The sequence below is a fragment of the Seriola lalandi genome, unplaced genomic scaffold (genome assembly GCF_002814215.2).
Source record: "Seriola lalandi dorsalis isolate HSWRI2012SDOR001 ecotype SW California unplaced genomic scaffold, Sedor1 jcf7180002054483, whole genome shotgun sequence".
Taxonomy (NCBI): domain Eukaryota; kingdom Metazoa; phylum Chordata; class Actinopteri; order Carangiformes; family Carangidae; genus Seriola; species Seriola lalandi.
In genome coordinates, this window is record NW_019525036.1 from 68502 (window position 1) to 87732 (window position 19231).

Here is a 19231-nt window from a genome sequence, read left to right on the forward strand (position 1 = left end):
ACATGTATTCATATTGTATTGTTTGTCTTTTCTCCCTAATTTTTCTTAATTTCTGTCTTGCTTTTTTTGGATTTACTGTCTGGCTGTTGTTATATTCTGTTTTTTAATGTGCTGAATTAACAAAGTTGTTTTTTATTATTATAAATCACTTTCAGGAAACATTATGCTTCAGAATCTGCTCTTCGTGTGTGTCACAGTGATTATTGGTGTATTTGGTATTATGGTGGTACATAAATACATACCTTTCGATACTGAAGTATGATCCATGAGCCTTGTGATTTGTTTGACAAGCTTATAAATAAAAGCATAGCTGATGAATCCCTCAATAGGAAATTCCGTCAGAGATTACAGTGGGCTAATGGTCGTGTCAGAGACTTGGAGCCCTCTTCTCTCTCCTGCCATCATCTCCCAGAGAATCAGCTCCGAGGGACACCGGAGGACAGCGGGGGTAAAAAACAAGACGCTGCAATATCACAAGAATATATGTAATAAGGAATAAGGTAAAAGAATGAAAACAATAGAAACATATTAAATACGGGAAACTGTGAGAGTAAAATCATTCAAAATAATACTTTACTATGTGATTTAGTAAGTCCAACGTTAAAGAGTTTTAGAAGAGGTTTTTGTACAGGTACCCCAGAGAACCACCCAGCATCTGTTCACAAAGAACTAACACTTCACTCGGCATTAAACCATTAATTATTTTTTCTTGAGTTCTAATTATTATTATTATATCACATAGAATTATATATATTATTATATTGTTGAGACATTTTTTAAATTTGATATATTATGAAGAATATTGCACATAGCGGGAAATATATATTATCAAATATTAGCTCAAGCCTAGTTGGAGTGTTTATTGGTAAAACGTGTCTACATGCAGATAGATGCCGTCAGTGTGATGTTACAGGCCATAAACAAGGTGGCAGGACATTAAAATGAGTAAACATCTCCACCAACTTTGAGAGAACTGAGGTCTTCAAACTGTCAGTCATGTTTATATCTGCTGTCAGTGTCATGAGAGTAAGATTAGACGGCTGTAAACTGACAAGAGGGGTGCTAAATCATGAACAAGCATCCAATGAACCTATGACTCTCACTGCCTCCACCTTAAACATGGGCGACTTTAGGGAATTAATCAGGAGTGAGATATTCTTAGCGACTGTCCTCAAAAGGACAATGATAGTCAGTTCGGGGATAATGATGCAATGCAGATTATCACCGCAGCCACAAACTGCCTTTCACTTGCCTTTTTTATAACCACCATGTGTTTGTATTGATTAAATAACTGCTTCAGACATTTTGAACGTCACCTCCTCACGAGTCTCAGAAAGCCGAACGGAATGCAGTGGATTGCAGCTAGAGTTCGTTCTAATCTTTAATGCAACAGATGGTAAAATCTCACGGCTTATGAGTTAATGTCAAGTCAAGTTCAAGTTGTCTAAATTAAGGGCTGCTAAGCAGAGGTCACTCAGTCTATTATCTGTCAGAGGTGCACTTTGATATCATTTGATGGACAGCTGTTAACATTCATTGCTGCCTGAGCTCATTAATTATCATTAAAAATATATTAAAGCAATACATTTAGGTAAACTGAATAGATTTTGATGTGTACATTTATTGTAGAAATTGCTGTTTTGTCAGTGTCAGCTGGACACTGGATGGTCTTTAGTGGTTTATCCTGGACAAATGCAAAAGAAGAAAACTGAACTTTAATTTTTTATAAGGAAATTAGACATTACATATATTGGCAGCCACGTTGTGATAATCCTTAAGAAGCATTATATAGAAATGTATTTTTCCTTGCGAATGAAAAGGAGACCGCAGCGCCCTCAAGTGTCACTGCTGAGAAACAACAAGCATCATGGGCATTATGTGGAAACTTAAACTTCAATTAAACCGTTTAATCAACTGCTCATTTTGGTAGTTTTCAGTTAGTCAGAATAAATTGTTGTTTTAATTTAAAAAAAAAAAGAAAATCTGTATTGTTGTTGTATTTGTTGAGTAATGTTTGCACATAAACCTTTATTATATGAAAGAAATAGTTTTCTTTCCCTTATTAAATTTAATGCCTTCGTTAATGAATATCCACGTTCAAATAAAAAATATTGTGTAAATATTTAAATTTTTCCTGTCTGAGAGCTGTATCGGAAAACAAGTGATCGCCTGCTGACGCCACGATTTCCGCTTTTCAAAGTAAGAGCACGCAGTCTTTCTTTGTGCCGTTTTATTTCCTCAAATAATCAGCGACAAGTAACGTGCGTTACGTTAACGGCTGTAAGATATTATGTGACAGAAGTGTTGACATTTGTTTTTGTTAAGAAATGACATATTACAATTTTATTGTTCATTGATAATATGCAGGCTAGGCTAACGTTTACCACTAAACCGGAACCCGTTGCCAAGGTGACCGCGACCCTAGTGCCGGGCGCAAACCACTTTGGGCCCCCTGACTTCTGTATAGGCTGAAATTAGGATCAAAATGATTTTGAGCTTGTAATGTTTACAACTAATTCCAATGTTTGTAGTTGTAAATCAACCTTTGTAAACCGACGGGAGGCTCAAACACTTTTATAGGAGCACCTACCTGGAGATGAGCTGCCACAGATCCGTTTTACTAGTTTGTATGGCGGCTAGGAGCTCACTCACTTCAGACAGGAAATACAACTGCTCACTTCTCAGACCCATGGCAAACTGTTAGCTAACATATTGTTTACGCATAGTTTCAACAGAAAGACCGGAAGTGTGATTTCAATTAAGTTATTTTAACACGATGCAAGCTGCTGTTAACACTGCTTACCTTGTAGTATGAGAAACATTCAACCAAGATGGCGTCCTGCACGGAACGCACCTCAAAACTACGGTGTCCCGCAGCGGTGAAACACCAAAAACAGATTCACCTCGGAATATACATCGCAACTGGCTTACTTAAACTACTGCCCTACACATGCATAATTGTATGTATACATGTATGTACAGTATATGCATGTATGTGCAAGTGCTTAGTATCAGTATATTTGTATGTATAAGTGAAGTATTCAGTTTTGTCTAAGCAGCTTCTCATAGAATTGACTAAAACTGAGTGACACACTGATATTGTGGATAATAGCAAACTGAGAAATAGATTTATTGAGCACAGAATAGATTTCAGTTTGCTCAGGTGACGGTGTTATTTACTCAAAATATTTTTTCTTCAAAATATAATTTGTGTGTTTGCAAAATGTATTTGTCTGTGGACAAAAAGTCCAACTGTGCGCTCAGGAATGAGGCACAAAAATAACTTCATACTTTTACAGTAATTACTATAAATGTTTGCTCAGAATATAAACTACAATCCAGTCTCCTGGAAACACTTCCATTGTGTTGTAGGACTGAATTTGCAGCATTTTCTCACGTGTAGCAAAGTTGTGCTATAGTTAAATGGACAGAGGACTTAAGTCATATACAACTGTTTTTCTTACACATTCTGAACTTTCCAAACTTTGGTCAAAAGCTTTTTGTGAGTTCATGTGACTTTTGCAGTGTGGACCCAAAAGAATCAAGTATGAAAACAAAGAAAATGAAATGCACCTTTAATTGTACACCAAAAACAGAGAGGACCGTTACAAGTACCTCGGTTCTCCCGTTCTTCTTTGTACGTGGATTTAGTGAGGTGGAACAAGACGCAGCATTAAAACATCCCATGGACAGAGTTTGAATTTGCACATTACACTAGGCACAATAACACAGCACTAAGCACATCTTCCATTACACATATTCAGTATCCACCACATTCTTACTACAAAAGCACATTCGCATCAACAGACCAAAATCAAAAATGGCCGGACAGAAAAATGGCCAAAATGCATTCTCATTCAGCTTCTGTGTGCTTACAGGAAACCTACAGTAACATGAAGCAGAAGCTAGCAGCACTTAGCCCAAACAGACAAATGCTGTGCATAAACTGTACGCTATCTTTACAGTCAATATGTATTTTAAATTCACAAGAGACATGCTGAAAACAAATACAAATAGATTTTATTGTGTTGTGGAGGTACTCTGTAGGTCAAGTGTTTTAACCCTATAACTTGACACAATGTGCTTATGTAAACAAGTTAAAAACAGAAAGTAAGAAAAAGACAGATCTAATTGAAAACAGCATAGATCAAGACTGCTACTTATACAAGAGGAGATGTTTGACATATACTGTGTAGGTATTTTCTCATTTTAGTGTTTTTAAAACGGGCAAATTGCTTAAGAGTTAACGAAAATCGAATAAAATACTGTGTGCTCGACTGGCTGTGTGGAAGTAGGGCAGGTAAAAACAAAATCTAACAATATAAATCATCTCTCTCTTTCAGTTTTACTTGATTCTTAAATCAGAAAATTAGTCCTATGTTCATGAATTTCAATAAACATCCTTTTTTCATCTTTTAATATTTCTTATACATATACAGTGCACATTTTTCAGCGACTGTTATTCTGATATATTCTACACTAGTGGTGGTTTTGGCAACATGCATATGTATGTGTGGAATTCTCAGACTTTAACCAGCATTTTTTTTCATCACCAGTCTATTAATAAAGATGCATAGATCATCATCATCATCAAAAAAAAAAAAGCACCAATATACAGTACCAATATGAGCTCTTCAAAAACCTTTAGAGGTATTTCTGTATGTGTATATTTGCATTTACATTGCTGACAGTGGTGTGGTACACTCAGAAAAAGTACACGTAAAATAAGGAGTTAAAAATAAACAGTTGCAGAGTTTGTAAGTCGAGGTCATTTTCCTATGTTTATGTATTGCACATGCGCGATGCTACCAACGGCTCGTGGAGACTGTTTATTTAAATGAGAAAATTTCAGTGTGTAGTGGCATGCCTTGTTGTTGTGAGTGAATGACTCATTAATGCAACACACTACTGAGAACTACTGATAAGCCTTTTGTGAAGAGGACCACGGATAAAACGCTCCAGTGGCTGATATTAGTGTGATTTTCTAATGGAAACGTTCCACATTGAGAACCCGAATAAAACGCACAGGAAGCAGACGCGTTCAAATCTGCTCCTTTACTTCACATGGATCCACTTTGACTTTTCGTGTAACAGTTATCTCAGCCAAAGAGGTTAAAATGTGGATCACACCCGGTCTTGTAGCGCCCCCTTGTGGACGAGTTAATGTCATCTCCCAACACAGTTCAATGAGTGTCTGCTTTCGTGTACAACATCGAACCTCTATTTACCTTCCTTTCTCAGGAGTATGGCAACGCCTCTGCAAGACAGCGACCGCTCCAGGCCTCGACCCCCAGCGGTGTGGTGATGATATCGGTGCTGCGGTGGTCACCCAAGAGAAACGTCCCCTAACCAGGAAGCGGAGCCGCTGGGCTCTTGCGCGGAAGAGGTCGTTCACTGCCTCTTGCTGTCCAGGACGGCCCTCCAGTCGTCCGACCAAGACAGGAGTCGCCTCTGGGAGGGGCTGATGGGTAGATGCTTGTTGTGGCAGGCGGTGAACAGGATGTGCTCCCAAGTTGGTTGGAGCTCCACACCTGATCAGGATCACACGTTAAGCACATATGTTACATGTGGAAGTAGCTTAAGCTAAATCCGTATTGTAAATCTACTTTATTCTCTGTTCTGTAGACACGACATCTATTGCATGTCTGTCCATCCTGGAGGAGCGATCCCTGCTCTGTTGCTCTTTGGGACGTTTTTCCTTGTACGTTTCAAGGGTCTAAGGTCAGAGGGTGTTGTAATGCTACACTGATTGTTAAATTTCTGATTTGTGACATTGGGTTATATAAATCAAATCTGTATCAACACCCACATGACATTTTATCTGCATGTTGTTCATTTTCATGCTATTCTCTGAAATGTATTTACATTTTGATCCTGTTCTGTCACTTCCCTTTTGTCTGATAGTCAGGTTGTGTCAGTGGTTGTCCAATCGGAGTTTAGCATGTGTAATTAGGCCGACTGAGACTGAGGATTTCTCCACATGATTTGGGCAAATTACACAGCAGCAACCTCAGCCAACATTACCTACAATAGTTAGCTGAAGTTAACTTAATTAGCTAGAGAGCTAAAGCTGATCAAATCTGCCAGAAAAATCATCACTGTCAATCCATTTGTTACATAAATCGCTGACTCCATTAAAATGTTAATTAGCAAGCATTTTTGTTGTTGTGACAACCGAATCACTGCATGTTCACACACATTAACATGTATACAGTCCTCACCTAGAATGTCGGGCTTGTCGTCTATGAGGATGTCTCCGGAGACTATTGTCTTGTCCCGGGTCAGGATGACCTGCTCCAGAAAGTCATGGCCCAAATGCTTCTCTACCCAAGCGTACTGGACGGACACACACACACACACACACACACGCACACACAGCAGATCTCATTAGAAATAGGAAACACAGTAATCATTTCCAAAGAGCACTGGCAGAAGACTTACCTTCTCATACGGGCAGTGTTTGTAGTGCTTTATAGGGCTGGTACATATAAAGACATCTGTGCTGCAAAAATAAGGACAAAACAACACAACCAGAGAAGAAAATGTAAAAACATACAAACATTTTTATATTCCAGCTGCTGAAACCTGACAGCCACGCTCATGAGTCATTGGAAATATTTGATATCTTGGCTTTTTGGACAATGTATTCATTAATTATATTATAAAATCGACTTTTATCGCAGCACTACTAAACAAAAGCACTACAGATTTAATAATAATACTCAGACTTATTGCACTTTTATTGCACATAACTCTAAAACTAGGTGTTGTAGAGTTTCAGCTTCAGTCTTTGCAATAAGTTCTGCAAACCACCAGATGTCACTGTGCTGCTGTTTGAAGCTTCACAAGGTGTCATCTGCCCATCACTACAATTTAGAAAAATTATATTTTCTGTAAAGTAATAAAATGCCTTTCTAGAGGTGAATTTGTATGTTGTATTTCTCTTGCTTCCACAACATATTTATCATATTTAACATCACATGTATGAATGTATGAAATTCATGCATTCACATATAACAGCTGCTGGATGTGTGCTAGATTAGCTATATCATGCAGAACCCCCATAATATAAGATGACTGCAGTGCACACAGGTGGAGGTTCACCTGCAATAATTGCATCTTCAAGACTTACTTATCCATCTTAGCCATCTCCTTGACTGCCTCCACTCCTCCTGGCAGGGGCTCCAGCTCCATGAAGAAATCTTTGGATTGCCAGATACTGATGGCTTTTTCCTGGAGTCAAAGCACACACATGCATGCAGCTTATCACTAATCAGTGTACATTGATCTTTGCTTTAAGTTTTGAGTGTGTATCCACGTGAGTGTGCATGCGCTCTGGAAGAGGAATGTCCAAAAATTCATAAAGACCAGTTTTTCGAGGTCAGTTAAATATATACCTTGACAGTGACAAAGCAGCAAAGAACTGAGCAAAACACCCTCTGTGTTTATCTCCACCTTGCCGAGCATAGACCTTGCACCCTTGACCTGATTTACAATCTCTGTGTCATATGACATGATAACAACCAGGGAAATGCCGTCTGCAGTCTTTAAACTACTGTCAATACACTATATTTGAATTTTCCCTAAAACATCTGCACTGTGCATCTGCCCTTGGCAAGTAGCCAGCCAGTCAGGAGCAGAGTCCATAATACACTGCAGGTGAGGCCATGGGTTATTCATTCATTTAATATTCGCAGACTGATTTCCAGGCTTTCTGTCCCCTTGTACACTGCACACACATATTTGTTATTTCAATAAATCAAAAGCAAATAAAAGTTGACACCCACTGACTTGAGAGCCTATTGGAATATGTTTCTGAGGGTACAACAATATTTCATGTTGGTAATTATCAAACTTCAACTTATAAACCCAACAGAGCCCCGCCACTATCAGGGATATATTCTTGTGAATTTAATTCTGGTGAAATCTAATTATTTTAAGTTATTTTACTGGGTGCAAACATGCATGCATGTCACTTACACTCAGGTCACTCCTCAGCTTCCCATACTGCGTTGACACCCAAAACCCTCTCCTGTCATCCAGGGTGATGTAGGGATCGTCAGGATACCTGGCCCGGTACTTCTTCAAGAAACCCCCCTCGAAGTCCGCCAGGACCCCGTCCATGTCAACCAGAACCCGCAGTCTGTTACCGGAGAGAGGGGAGGAGGACGACATGTTTACGCAAATCCTCTTGAACGGATCACGAAGCAAAGTTTTTCCTCTTCCGAACAGGCGTGTAGAGCTGGACAGTATCATTGTTGACCGAAGAGACTGGAGCAGCACCGGCCACAGTTTCTACCGTTAACACTGTCCAAACGGCGAAACTGGAGATGAAATCCGCATGAACGTCGAGAAGTTTTCCCAAATTACTGCGACTGTTAAAACTGTGTCGGTACTTAACACTGGTTGTGTTGTTTTATTGTCTTTTCATGAATTTTTTTTTTGTTTTAACGGCTGCTTTAACTTTATTTGGGCGGCTCTCTCTGCCAAGTCAGTTACAGCTGAGCTAACGGTCAGTAGCTAACTTTAGCATAGCAGCGGGCAGGTCAAATGTAACATGCCTTTTTTACAGTGTTCTGGGAGCTGTTTGCATCGTTTTGTCAGTGTGTATTAACTGCCCGGCAGCTACTCGCAGTCTCTCCCGAGCCCACAGCATTTCTCACAATGACTGCTGGAGCGACCGAAACTGAAACGAGAGGTGAACATCTGGTACTGCGGCACCAAGCTGAGAAAAGCTCCGCAGTGAGAACAAACTGTACTACAATCCTGCTCGCAGCAAAGATGGTTGTGCTTAACAGGATGGCTCACTCCACTCCTGTTTTCAATAAGTGAGATCTGTGTACAAGTCACAATTTGCAGTTTTACTATATTGCAGATTAAAAAGAAGAAAATGATACAATATTATTAGTACTATTAGTATTATTATTATTTTCAGCATGATTATTAAATTATAATAGTATTGGTAGTAGTAGTAGTATCATAATAAAAGTGCAAAGGGTGCATTTTTAAGCATTTGAGGCATCATTTGTGAATTCTGTTTAAATTTGACAAGTAATACCCAATTTTAAATGGATAAAGTTATTTCTTAAAATGACTGGATGATTGGATTGAAGGAATGACTCAAGATTTCAACCGTGTAACATTTTTCACCCTACTATAAAGTTTTTGGGATCCACTGACTGATATTTGAAAATGTGCCAAAAATAAATGTAATATTTTCTGTACTGTTTTTTTGCTCATCTTCAATTATTGTAATGATTCACTGTAACACTTAAAAATAGGTTAGTTGTCTAACCAAAGAGTAAGGTCCTGGGTTTGAACCCTGAATATGATAAGCAGTATAGAGAATGGATGGGTGGATATGAAATGTACCCAGTTCCCCAGTTTTCAAAATAACAGGTCAATACTTATGCATTTCGTTAAAAAAATACAACAATCACAGATAACATAATCAACTATTGCTTTATCTTGTTTTTTAGACGTACAAGAAACTTTGGTGTCCAGTTTACATTCAGAGGATGCTTTAAATTCAGTTCGATAGGAGCTCTTACATCTTCTAACATCTTTGTTAAAAACCCGGTAAATTGTACGTCAGTTCCTGTATTTCCTTTTTCCTAAAGGAAAAAACTTTCGGGGCAGCCTTAAATTGACTCATTTAGTCCTTTAACACATTAACATGCACAATAAGTTACAATTTCATAATAAAAATAATATTACGAAAATCGTGGCCACTGTGTAACAAATACTATCAGCAAAACATGTATCTGCCACTTTAAGAATCCAATGGTCGGTTCGTAAATCTCGTTGCAGTCTGTTCTGCTCATATGATCTCGCGATAGCTTCACCTCAGTGGCGGCTGTGTGGCCCCCTGTCTCAGTCCGGACGGAGTTGTTTCTGACGTTTGAATGAAAAACAGTGCAAATTACCTCCACTTTGGACCCAGGAAATAATGGCTTCAGCCTTGGAGCAGTTTGTGAACAATGTGCGGCAGCTCTCCGCTCAAGGTAGGGTTGCTAAACTCATTCGAGTGGGAAGTATTAGCTGGTTAGCTAGCATATGCTATCCAATGCCTTGCCGATAGCTAGGTAGCCAAACTGGTCAGAGCCCTCTTTTTGCTTTATCATGTAAACACACCATTAAAATGACTTTCTCTGGCTGCGAGAGTTCTGTAAAGTATCAACAGAAGATGCGTTAGTACACTGTGACGCCACGGATAACCGCGAACTAAGTAGCTTATCAAACAAAATGTCAAAATCATACTTTTTGTTTTTGATCTAGAAAATAAATTCTGGGGACTGCCTACCGGTAGTCCCGCCCTGGCCCCACATGATTGGCTGGCGAACTGAATTAGCGAATATCATTGGTTCAAAGTCATCTGTCAATCCCCCTTGCATTACCTCTGTTGCAAGGCCTTTACAGGACACTTGACCGGCCGATTTATATTGAAATACTCGGCCGCAGAACGATGGTTATAAACAATTTTCTAAGTCAGTTTGTTTTGTACATTTGTAAAGAATAACCACTCTGCAGTCGTAGACAAGAAAATTACAAATTTGCCTTTTGTTTTACCACTCAAACAATAAAGAAAATGTTTCAACATACTTGAAAGAATATATTGCCCTCTACTTCTTGGTGGATTTAATTAATTTAACCTCATTATTTACAATTACTGCGGTAAGGGGAGTGTTTAAATAACATATCTAGTTTTGGTAACCATTGCAGTTACATCTTTGAGCATGTGTCCTTCTAATGTGCCACAGCATGTAATAAGCCAGTGCTGTAGAAACTTAGTGATGTTAAATCCAAGTACATATAAGTACATAAATTAAGAAACAGCAGGCCTACGTAAAAACAGTGATTTCTAAAATGTAATCTGTATCTTGCACACTGTCTTAGATATTTTGAGATATGTGTCTTTCCAACGATCTAAAGGGCTTGCAAGAAGGTTCAAAGAGGTTTACTTTCTCTATTTTTTTTCCTCCCCTCCACCTTGCTTTCTTCTGCCCCCAGGCCAGATGACTCAGCTGTGCGAGTTGATCAACAAGAGTGGGGAGCTGCTGGCCAAAAATCTGTCCCACCTGGACACGGTGCTGGGGGCTTTGGACATCCAGGAGCACTCCCTCGGTGTGCTGGCTGTGCTGTAAGTAGCCTCCTTCTTCACTAACTTTTTCCAGGTTTGCCACCATCATACCCATGGTCAAAAACTTTTTCTCGGTCTCTGGTGAAATTTTCTGCTGTTGATTTGTTAAATTCTGTCTTATACTGTGTTTTTCTCTACACCCCTGCCTGCATTATGCTCCTTGCTTCTGCTCCACTTTTCTCTTAACTGGGGCAATAGATTGTGTTTTTGTTATGTCTGTTGAAGGTCGTATTGTACTTTTTGTGATGAATAGGGTAGAGGTAGTGGAGCTTGGCAGAAAGAAATAAGGAGAGACACACAACTTTGTTGCTAGTCCATTTGTTATTATGTCAGTTGAAATAAAACACATAGATAATTGAGTATTGCTATGACTTTTATTATAGGCTACCTGTTGCATGTAACACAGAAAAATTGATGTAGTCTTGAAGCAGCTGAAGGCTACCTGTTGCATGTACATCTATTAATGAAGGCATGAAACAGTTGATCACTGTAGCCGTGGGGAATTATTTATTCTGTTATTTGGAAAGTCAAGAAATGCCTGTGCCTTCAGCATTTACAGTTATGAAACTTACTATGATTTTAAAAAGTTGAGTTGCACCTACACAAAACCCACAACTAGGAAAAACACTGAATAAAGGAGTTTTATTATTAATTAGCTATGACCACACTAGGTATTATTAGTTCACATCTGCATCCCAAACCTCAATACTTCAAATTCTTGACCAATATTATTCCATGCATTTTTCACATGGAAAAACTTAACATGTGGAATTGATCTAAAAAAAATAAACCATCCAATTAAGTATTTTCATTCCATTTCCATTCCACATACCAAAGTGTTGTTACCGGTTAAGCTTTAAGGCCTGCATCAAGGTCTCCTTGTTGGAGGGAATGTTTTTTGCTGACCTCCTCCTCTTTTGTTCCAGATTTGTGAAGTTCTCCATGCCAAACATCCCTGACTTTGAGACGCTCTTCTCGCAAGTCCAGCTCTTCATCAGTACCTGCAATGGGGAGCACATTAGATATGCAACAGACACTTGTAAGTCCTGACTAACCAAAACTCTCGCTCCTCGATTGTTTAGGAAGCATGTTGGTCTCCTGAGGGTTTTTTCTATGTTGCACAGATTCATGCTACACTGATCAACGTTCTGTTTATTGTGTCGAGAGCATTCGCTCCATTAGAATATGTACAACTCTGCCACGTTTTATCTAAATTATACCCACTTCTTCACATGCAAGTGATTTAATTAGTTTTGGCCACATATCATGTACAGACTGTGTGTCTACTTACAAGTGTTGTAAGATGTTTTTCAGTATCAACTAAAAGTAAGAATACATTTTATTGTGTTGCAATGTTATGGCATCTGTAATGTGGATTGTGGGTGTGTTTGTATTGTATTACTACTGTAGTGTGGTGTTCAGTAGTATCTACTGTTGTATACCACGTTCTATTTCTACTAAGTTCTTGATCTCAGATAAATTATTACAATGAAGTAAGAGTTTCGTTTAGTTAACTTGTGGAAAATGTTGTGATTGTATATATGAACTCATTTGTGTTACATAAATTGCATTAAAGTATAGATACACTATGTCCTCTATAGATGTGAACAGTGCATGATAGTTAATCAACTGCTAATCTGTCTAGAACAGTCAATCATCAATTTACATTGAACATTGTCCTTTCCTTCTCTCCCTTCCCTTCCCTTGTAGTTGCTGGTCTTTGCCACCAGTTGACAAATGCCCTTGTAGAGCGGAAACAGGTAAGACTGTTAATTCTGACTATGGTGGGAGTGAAATGTCTGATTATATATCCTTAGAGAGCTTTAATTTAAAATATCTTTTTAAGCTCCAAATGAATCAGTATCCAATGTAGGGTGTTATAGATGAAAGATGCATATGCTTATGTGTTATCTTTAAGAGTCAGCACTAATTCCCCAGATCTGTACAGGAAAATGTATTTTCTTCAGTGGCCACTCCTTTATAATTTATGCAAATTTCTCATGCTGTTATGTTTGTCCAAAACTGTTTTCAATCATGATTCACAGCAGCCTTTGCAGTAGTCTGCAGTGCTGTGGTTTCTAAGGAAGACTGAATTGTTTGAATAGCAGCTTTAAATGCAGAATGCAAATAAGTTTAATTAATTTATTTCGGACTAGTGTCTGTTTCTATAGTTTTTATTTATTTATTCTGTCTGCCTCCAACTCCAAACACTAGCCAGGCGACCATGGACTCTTTATCAGCAACAGTGATCTCTATAATTTTCAGTCATAATCCTTCTTTCTCTTACACTTATGTGCTGATATGTCCCCGTGTAGACACTCACGATGCACTTTATTAGGAACACCTGTTTCCCCTCTTCTTCATGCAATTATCCTGTCAGCCAATCATGTAACAACAGTGGAATGCAGATGCAGATCAAGAGCTTCAGATAATGTTCGAATCACACATTGGAATGGGGAAAAATTGGATCGCAGGGACTTGGACTGTGGGAAGATTGTTGGTGCCAGACGGGCTGGTTTCACTATTTCTGAAACTGCTGATCTTCACGCACAACAGTCTCTAAAGTTTTTATACAGGATTGTACAAAACACACCCAGTGGGCGGCAGTTCTGTGGATGGAAATGCCTTGTTGATGAGAGAGGTCAGACTGTTTGGAGCTGACAGAAAGGCTACAGTAACCCAGATAACCACTCTTTTACAATAGTGGTGAGCAGAAAAGCATCTCAGAATGAACAACACATCCAACCTTGAGGTGGATGGTTTACAACAGCAGAAGACGTCAAGTTTGACGGTGGCGGTCTGAAGGTGTGGGGAATGTTTTCTTGTCACACTTTGAGCCTCTTAAAACCAATCCGTCATGGTTTGAATGCCACAGCTTCAGTACTGTTACAGACCATGTGCATCCCTTTATGGCCACTTCCAGCATGATCACTCACCAAGTCACGCAAAAGTTGTCTCAAGCTGGTTTCACGAACACGACAATGACTTCAGTGTATTTAAATGGCCTCCCCTCCCACCTTTGGGATGTGGTAGAACAGGAGATTGGCAGCATTAACGTGCAGCTGACAAATCTGCAGAAATGATGTGATGCAGTCATGTCGAAATGGAACAGAATCTCAGCATAATGTTTCTAACATCTTGAAGTATGGTGTTCCTAATAAAGTGCCCTTCAAATTTTAAACAGTTCTTGACAAAACACACACTCAGCTCCTCTGCACTAGAATCATATGACCCAAGTCTTTGTTGTCACATAGAGAAAGCAAAAAGACCACTTCCTTCCACCTGAATACGTTTGTTCGTGTTGATGTTTTTGTGGTTTCCATGATGTTCTCATTACTGTGAAGTGTCCTTGTCAACTTGCCCATTTTATATATATAAATATAGATATATATATATATATATATATATATATACACACACATGGTGTTTTAAAGGGCACTGCGCAGTGTCTCGAGAATGTAACTCGTGAATGGGTGAAATGTATCTAATGAAATGTTCCATGCATCTTGCTGCAGAAGCAATTTACCTCTTGGGGACAGTGAAACAATTAAATTTAAATCCTATTTTTCAAAACAGTCAGGGCCAAATGAGTCATCCTACTACTACTACAGCACCCAAGAGTGGCATCTTTTTCTTCTTCTTCGTCTTGATCTAAATATTTAAATGCATTTTAAAGTGTGGTACAGGTCTAGGCCATTTTCAGTGTGTTAGGATCTCTAAAGCAAGCTGCAGCTGAATAACTCAATATTTCCTTTTCTTACAGCCATTGAGGGGTGTCGTTGTCCTAAAACAGGCGATAGACAAAATGCAGATGAACACAAACCAACTTACCTCAGTTCATGCAGACCTGTGTCAGGTGAGTCAATGCCCCTGCTGCATCTTCATCATGTCTGTAATCTTAAAAGGCCTCGTGCTTTCACTTGCACATTTGATTTAGCTACTGAATGTGATCAGTTAGGCTGTGTTATCTGTAATCAACATCTACTCCTTTTGTTTTTGATGGATTCTTCTTCCCAAGTGCACTCATGGTTGAATATGCAGTTCATGGGCTGTTGCATTATTCAAACACGAGCTGAGGCGCAGTTTAACCATGTCCAGTGTAACCTGTCGGTCACCCTCTCTACATACCTGTCTCCCTGCAGCTGTGCTTGTTAGCAAAGTGCTTCAAGCCCGCCCTGCCCTTCTTGGAGCTGGACATGATGGACATCTGTAAGGAGAATGGAGCCTATGACGCAAAGCACTTTTTATGTTACTACTACTACGGTGGCATGATCTACACGGGCCTCAAAAACTTCGAAAGAGCACTGTATTTTTATGAACAGGTACTTTATTGTGTTTTATTGGCACTTACGTTATGTAGTAGAATTTCTTTTCAGAAAATTGCCCTCTAATGTGACCAGTAATTGTTGTGAATTTGTCACTTGTACCCATGTGTATTGCCTGAATACACATTAAACTGTCGGTTTCTCTGTGGCGTTTCTGTGAATGATAACATTTCTAATTTTCCCCTGTCAGGCAATAACCACTCCAGCCATGGCAGTGAGCCACATCATGTTGGAAGCCTATAAGAAATACATCCTGGTGTCACTCATTCTCCACGGCAAAGTGCAGCAGCTGCCCAAATACACCTCACAAATAGTAGGGAGGTTCATCAAGGTAAGGACGCATGGAATGGGTGAAATGAAAAGTATTTGGGCTTTGTTTAACCCTCATAAGGTTTCAATACTTAGTAATTGGTTATCAGGATTGATTCACGGGTAGAATTTCATTTGTACTTAAAGACAGAGCTGCTGTTCATAGAATGAAATAAAAGCACAACGGTAACAGAAAATGCTGATGATCATGAAAAGTTCCTCTGTAAGGCTTGTTGAGTTTCCATGCACAGTAGCTAATGTCCATCCACCTCTGAAGGAAATGCGGGAACTTATTCAGTAATTGTTTTTGCTTTTATTGTGAACACGTTGTCAAAGCCACTTAAGATCTATGCATGCAGCTTATCTTTATATTTTGCTGTTTGTGTTTTCCTTCCTCAGCCCCTGAGCAATGCATACCACGAGTTAGCTCAGGTTTATACCACCAACAACCCGGCAGAGCTGCGCAGCCTGGTCAACAAACACAGCGAGACCTTCACACGAGACAACAACACAGGCCTGGTCAAACAGTGCCTCTCCTCCCTCTACAAGAAGAACATCCAGAGGCTAACAAAGGTGGGTGTGTGGATGTGTGTCTGTTACACGAGCACGTGTCTTTTACTTCTATATTAACACACACACACACACACACACACATGAGAAAAGTGTGAGTGAAAATCTTCCAGTCATCGCTCATGCCACGAACCGTACTGTATGCTGGCGATTATACTCGGGCTAGGAATGATGTTTAGACTTTACATTAGGCTGCGCACAAGGCATGAATTCACTCAGTCGCGGTGTGTAAGAGCGAGAGGTGAGTAATCTACCAGTGTAATGTGTGTATCACAATATGAGAGTTGACACATTTTAATACTTCGCTTATCTTGATATCACAATGTTGCTCATAAAGGCTTCACTACAGTGAGCTGCTGAGTCTGAGAAAATAATGATTTAAAAGTTGCACATTTCATTTACAAACTTTAGCATGTTGTAGAAAGTATAAGATATTTATGAAATAAATGTTTTTGTGTGAGATTTTTAGCAACAACCGGTTGGAAAATCTCCAGTATTATTGGTCCAGACCCCTGATGTGATATGGACCTAAAATAAATATATACAATAAAATAAATGTTTTAAAATGGTTAGGATTATTATTGTTACATACTGCAGGACAGAACTGACAAAAATGTGATATAGAAATGTCAATTACTTGTTAAACCACAGTCACAGTTATACTGAGGTATTTGATCGAGCCCGTCATGCTTGGCAGAAGTTGCAGGAACTGGAATCTAATGTTTTGATTCTGATTCTGTTTGAATATCTGTGTCTCTCTTACCGTGTCTCCTGCAGACCTTCCTGACACTGTCTCTGCAAGACATGGCGAGTCGAGTGCAGCTGTCAGGCCCCCAGGAAGCAGAGAAATACGTCTTACACATGGTGAGTTGGTCTAAAGTATACAAGTATCTATGCAGTACATTTATTTTCTATCTTTTATTATATTTCAGCTTTTTTGTATATTTGGGGGGCACATCTTACACAGCAGATGGTGAGGGATTTGTTTGATTTATGTATCGTAAAAAAACAAAATAAAACAAGTCCAGATGGATTTAAAGGTTTTAAATGTACCTTTCCATGAGTTTAGTATCAATTGGTGCAGTTTGTGTTTCGATTTGTGTGTTTTTTTCCTCATGTTGCTCTTTGTGCTTCTTTGTAGATTGAAGATGGCGAGATCTACGCTAGCATTAACCAAAAGGATGGTATGGTCTGCTTCCATGATAACCCCGAAAAATACAACAACCCAGCAATGCTCCACAAAATTGACCAAGAGGTGAAGATGCCCCTCTCTATTTTCAGTTTTCAGTCTTGCTTTGAATTAACTCTTAATCTTATGTTTGAATCCTTTGGTATTATTATCAGTCACTACTTTTAAAGTGAAGTTATGTCATTTCTGTCTTTCCAGATGTTGAAATGTATAGAGCTGGATGAGAAACTAAAGTCTATGGATCAAGAAATCACAGTAAACCCACAATTTGTGCAGAAGGTGAGACAACATCAAATATGTAAATATTAATAGTTTTTTCCGATATTTGGACTTTTTAACGTATGTATGGGGTGGGTTTTGCTCTTAAATATTTCTGTGTGAATGTCATGTGTTTTATGTCTCAGTGGAAGATTTGCAGTCTTACAGTTTATGGTACAAAGATTCATCCATATTTGGTAGAATGATGAATGGAAAGTAGTCACAATTGCATAAAACATGCACTTTTTGGTGTCACCGGACATATAACAATCCCAAACAGGATATAAGTCGTTCAGGAGTGTTTCTTGAAGTAGATTTTTCTTGAGTTGTCTAAAGTGATTTTCTGAACAAAAAACTGGAATGCAGGTATCCACATAATTTAGTTGTATAACTGCTTCCTGGAAAAGGCCACTGGTTAGTCCCAAAACATAAAACAGCCAGTACAACAGTGACACTGTAGCAGAAACCTGTTTGCAACCAGTTATTGCGTCTTTTGCGTCTGTCGACACGTGACACTTTTTTGCCCCCCACAGAGTATGGGATCGCAGGAGGATGATGTTGGTAGCAAAACATCAAGTTACTCCTGAGGGGCCTTGGACAGGGAGAGAACGCTGCAGCCACCCAACACGTTCTTCCCAGGATGGGTTGGATTTTTTAAAAGAGGAAGACAAACATTCTATTGCATAAGGACATTGGTCAAGGAAAATCTAATTGTGTGGAATGATGATAAATTTGGTTATTCTTTCTTCACAGTGTCTTAAGGATAACAAAAGATCCTTACAGAAAAGGAAAAAAAACATTACAATTTTGTCAGTGTTTTATTTATCAATGTTCAGGTTGGAGCGCCACTGCTACATTAACAGAAACCACAATAATAAAAACTGGACTTATTTGTTCCAAACGTATGTGTGAATAATCTCACTGTTTGTTTTGGTTCTGCTGCATGATGGCCGTAACTCGAGGGCATTACATATGAGGTAAAACATCTATGGCTGACGAGGAATAAATCTGATATATTCTACATTTGTAAAGACTGATCGTTTCCCTCTCACTCCTTTTGGTTAGAATGTAGATATCATTGATAGCGAAACTGTACACGTGTACATGCCCTTGACCAAACTCGGCACAATGGAGGAGTCGTTCACAATCTGGTGCACTGTTTTGTTTTTTGTTTTTTTGTTTTTGTTTTTTTCCTTTTTTTGGGGTTTTGTTTTGTTTTTTAGGTCGGATCCACTAGAGGTCGCTAGAGCACTGTACAGAAAACCGTTTTGACAGCTTGTTACTACAAGAGGTGAAGTCAACAGATGAATCCAAACTGTCATGTCATTTGGGAGCTTGAGCTTTGCGATTGTGGATCTGTTAATAATAAATTGTTTAAGAATATAGTTCTGGGTTTCATGCCTTTGTGAAAAGATTCTCATCCGCTTGGTTCTGCATGTA

General features: G+C 39.0%; 2 protein-coding genes across 2 annotated transcripts; one reads left to right on the top strand and one right to left on the bottom strand.

The window, feature by feature from the left end:
* Positions 1–3558: 3558 nt before the first annotated feature.
* Positions 3559–8842, bottom strand: nt5m (5',3'-nucleotidase, mitochondrial). Its single transcript, XM_023412600.2, has 5 exons — positions 7981–8842; positions 7133–7233; positions 6442–6502; positions 6222–6336; positions 3559–5531 (listed from the first exon to the last, which is right to left on the bottom strand). The coding sequence occupies exons 1-5, from the start codon at positions 8254–8256 to the stop codon at positions 5392–5394; spliced, it is 693 nt and encodes a 230-aa protein (XP_023268368.1). The 5' UTR covers positions 8257–8842; the 3' UTR covers positions 3559–5391.
* Positions 8843–9840: 998 nt separating this feature from the next.
* cops3 (COP9 signalosome subunit 3) lies at positions 9841–18812 on the top strand. Its single transcript, XM_023412594.2, has 12 exons — positions 9841–10004; positions 11011–11140; positions 12067–12179; positions 12851–12900; positions 14904–14996; positions 15283–15462; positions 15656–15796; positions 16174–16347; positions 17122–17208; positions 17486–17599; positions 17732–17812; positions 18325–18812. Exons 1-12 carry the CDS (start codon positions 9950–9952, stop codon positions 18376–18378), a joined length of 1272 nt encoding a protein of 423 aa, XP_023268362.1. The 5' UTR covers positions 9841–9949; the 3' UTR covers positions 18379–18812.
* Positions 18813–19231: the final 419 nt, after the last annotated feature.

Coding starts and splice junctions, on each gene's coding strand:
- nt5m (XM_023412600.2), bottom strand. CDS start 8,256: ATGATACTGTCCAGCTCTACACGCCTGTTCGGAAGAGGAAAAACTTTG. Junction 6,503..7,132: donor GAGATGGCTAAGATGGATAA/GTAAGTCTTGAA, acceptor TTATTTTTGCAG/CACAGATGTCTTTATATGTA. Junction 5,532..6,221: donor CGACAAGCCCGACATTCTAG/GTGAGGACTGTA, acceptor GATCCTGATCAG/GTGTGGAGCTCCAACCAACT.
- cops3 (XM_023412594.2), top strand. CDS start 9,950: ATGGCTTCAGCCTTGGAGCAGTTTGTGAACAATGTGCGGCAGCTCTCC. Junction 15,463..15,655: donor CACTGTATTTTTATGAACAG/GTACTTTATTGT, acceptor TTCCCCTGTCAG/GCAATAACCACTCCAGCCAT. Junction 17,813..18,324: donor ACCCACAATTTGTGCAGAAG/GTGAGACAACAT, acceptor TGCCCCCCACAG/AGTATGGGATCGCAGGAGGA.